General features: G+C 34.8%; 1 protein-coding gene across 1 annotated transcript in view; it reads right to left on the bottom strand.

Moving 5' to 3' along the window:
- The window catches only part of wdr70 (WD repeat domain 70), a 97,331-nt gene that overhangs the window by 86,630 nt on the left and 7,186 nt on the right, over positions 1-3,515 (bottom strand). Inside the window, exon 6 of the mRNA XM_016490904.1 lies at positions 347-406. Within this exon, the coding sequence (XP_016346390.1) occupies positions 347-406 (60 nt within the window). The remainder of the gene's footprint in view (positions 1-346; positions 407-3,515) is intronic.

The raw sequence follows: 3,515 nt of genomic DNA, 5'->3' as shown, positions 1-3,515 counted from the left end.
AAATTTTATATATATATATATATATATATATATAGAGAGAGAGAGAGAGAGAGAGAGAGATCACATTGGAAATGTATAAATATATAATCATAATAATAAATAATATTAATATTTATTAACTAGTAATAACATAATGTACAATAATTAATCATATATCAATTAAAAAACAGTAAATAAAAAAATACATGTTTAAAAATTATATTTAAAATATATTAAAATATTTAGATTTAGAAATGAAACGGGTCACGGGTTTTGATTTTGCGTTGACTGTAGACTGCACTGGAGGAAACACAGAGCTCACACATGAGCGGGTCAGAAGATGTAAGAGTGTGAGCCGGACACTTACGCTTTTAGAGCCGTGCTGAAGCGTGATCTCATGAGTGTCCGGGATCTTCTTCACTGGATTCTGTCACAGAAACACAAACATCTTCAGTGACTTCTAATTCAGTATAAGACGAATGGAAGGTCGTTCGTGGCAGGAACGCGTGTGCAATAACACACCGCCAAAACATCATATCCAGCTCTCAGAGCACTCTTGTCCAATCAGACGCATGCAGGTCTGTGTGATTTGTGGCGTCAGCTGATTACGCCACACCTGGGCCTGATGGGATACATTTAGCCGAGCGGCCCGACGACAAACCCATCTATCAAAGCGGCCCGCGGCGGCCCTCAAACACCACAGGCCTGGGAAAACAGAGACGTCTGCACACTGTTACAGACAGACCACGACATTTACAACTCACACACACACACACACACACACACACACACACACACACTCTCAGACACTCTCTCTCTCTCACACACTCACTCACACACTCACACTCACACTCACACACACTCTCACACACACACACACACACACACTCTCAGACACTCTCTCTCTCTCACACACTCACTCACACACTCACACTCACACTCACACACACTCTCACACACACACACACACACACACTCTCAGACACTCTCTCTCTCTCACACACTCACTCACACACTCACACTCACACTCACACACACTCTCACACACACACACACACACACACTCTCAGACACTCTCTCTCTCTCACACACTCACTCACACACTCACACTCACACTCACACACACTCTCACACACACACACACACACACACTCTCAGACACTCTCTCTCTCTCACACACTCACTCACACACTCACACTCACACTCACACACACTCTCACACACACACACACACACACACTCTCAGACACTCTCTCTCTCTCACACACTCACTCACACACTCACACTCACACTCACACACACTCTCACACACACACACACACACACACTCTCAGACACTCTCTCTCTCTCACACACTCACTCACACACTCACACTCACACTCACACACACTCTCACACACACACACACACACACACTCTCAGACACTCTCTCTCTCTCACACACTCACTCACACACTCACACTCACACTCACACACACTCTCACACACACACACACACACACACGCACTCACTCACTCACTCACTCACACACTCACACACACTCTCTTTCTCTCACACACTCACACTCACACACTCACACTCACTCACACTCACACACACACTCACACACACACACACACACACACATGCCGTTGACGTGCCCAGACGCACCGCTTTGAATTTGTGCGTATAGTGAAAGACATCGCGTCGGGAGCTGACTAGCAAAATAGCTACAAAAGTAAAAGCAGACGTTTGTATTCAAACTCAAAAAGCAAACACACTAGAACATTTTTTTAATGTTTCAAAAAAGTACCTCAGATGTGTGTAACTTCTAATTTGTGCTGATTTATATTTAAGGTAACAATTCAATACATAGGCTAAAATCATATTTATTAATATTAATAATAATATGACAATATCTTAGTTAATACATACCCTGCTAGGAAAAAATATATATAAAAGCACTGATGTTCATTTGCTGAAGTGGTATTCAGGACCTGTGAATAAATTACTGAAAAAATTACTGCAAAATCATAATAATAATTTTATCACGGCTATAATAACAACATCCTCAACAAATAAAAAATAGATAATAAAGTTTGATTAATACGTACGTACAGTACCTGTCAAAAGTTTGGACACATTACAGTTTTTAGTGTTTTTGAAAGAAGTCTCTTATGCTCATCAAGCTGTACATTTATTTGATCAAAAATACAGAAAAAAACTGTAATATTGTGAAACAGAAAAGAAAAAAATATTATAGTTCTTTCTGTATTTCTGATCAAACACACAGGTAACAGGGTGGATCTCAAGAAAACATGCTCAGGTCATATTTCATAGGGAAAAAAAGAAAGAAGCCTTTTTATTCTTATTATATTTTCATTACTATAAATGGTTCATTTTAAATATAACATTTAAATCAGCATAAATTAAAGGCATTATTTATTACCATAAGGGTTTTCTTATGATACAATTTAAACAATACATCTCAATACATATATTTAGAATTTTTTTATTCATATTGGTTTGCATTGAATTAATTATCATGAAATTAATGACAATGCAAAACAAATAAAAAAAATGTTTTATAATAAATAAATTGAATTAATATGAATTTGGGGGATAAAATGTACGGTACAAAAATGGTTAATGGTTTTAAAAATAGTAAAATACATATATTTTTAAATAGCAAAATATTTAGAATTTCAATTTTGATATATAGTTCATTATATTCTCTTTCATTAGTATACAACATTAATTATAAATACTACGTTTATCTACATCAGCATAAATTAAATGCATTACATACTACTATAATGTTTATTTTTTACGTTTAATATATATTATGATAATATTATATTGTAATATATATGTTTTTAATAATACTTTTTTTTTTACATTAAATTAACAGAAATTTGGTGATTAAATGTGCTTTATTATAATAATAATAGCGTTAATTTTCTTAATGTAAAATATAGTTTTTATTTATATTGAAATTTATTATAAAGTAATTTTTATTCTTGTTAGATTTCCATTAATATAAACATTAATTACACATTTTACACACAGATGTTTGCATAAGCATAAAGACATCAAATATTCCCATGTTTATTTTTTACAAAACAATTTAAGTAATATATGCAAAATATATATTTTTTATTTTAATGTATACCTTTTTAATGTTATATCTAATATTATTCACTTTAGAATATGTTTGCATTAAATTAGTGAGAATATTATATAGTATTTTTCCATCAAAGCCATCAACACAATGTCTAATGAGGTAAAATGACAGGATATGAAGCTCTTTTGAAGTCTAATAAGTCTTTTTAGTCATATTTGTAGTGATGCCTAATGGCAGTGTGTCCCTCTAGTAGCGTCAGAGACACATTACACACTCACACACACACACACACACACACACACACACACACGTCTGGTTTGCTATCCTTTTGGGGACATCCCATAGGCGTAATGGTTTTTATACTGTACAGACCGTATATTCTATTGCCCTAAACCAACCCTACCCCTAAACCTACCCCTCACAGGAAACTTT

Source organism: Sinocyclocheilus anshuiensis, unplaced genomic scaffold, assembly GCF_001515605.1.
Source record: "Sinocyclocheilus anshuiensis isolate Anshui unplaced genomic scaffold, SAMN03320099.WGS_v1.1 scaffold738, whole genome shotgun sequence".
Lineage (NCBI taxonomy): Eukaryota > Metazoa > Chordata > Actinopteri > Cypriniformes > Cyprinidae > Sinocyclocheilus > Sinocyclocheilus anshuiensis.
Note: the sequence above shows the minus strand (reverse complement) of the source record. Positions and strands in the feature narration are given on the sequence as shown.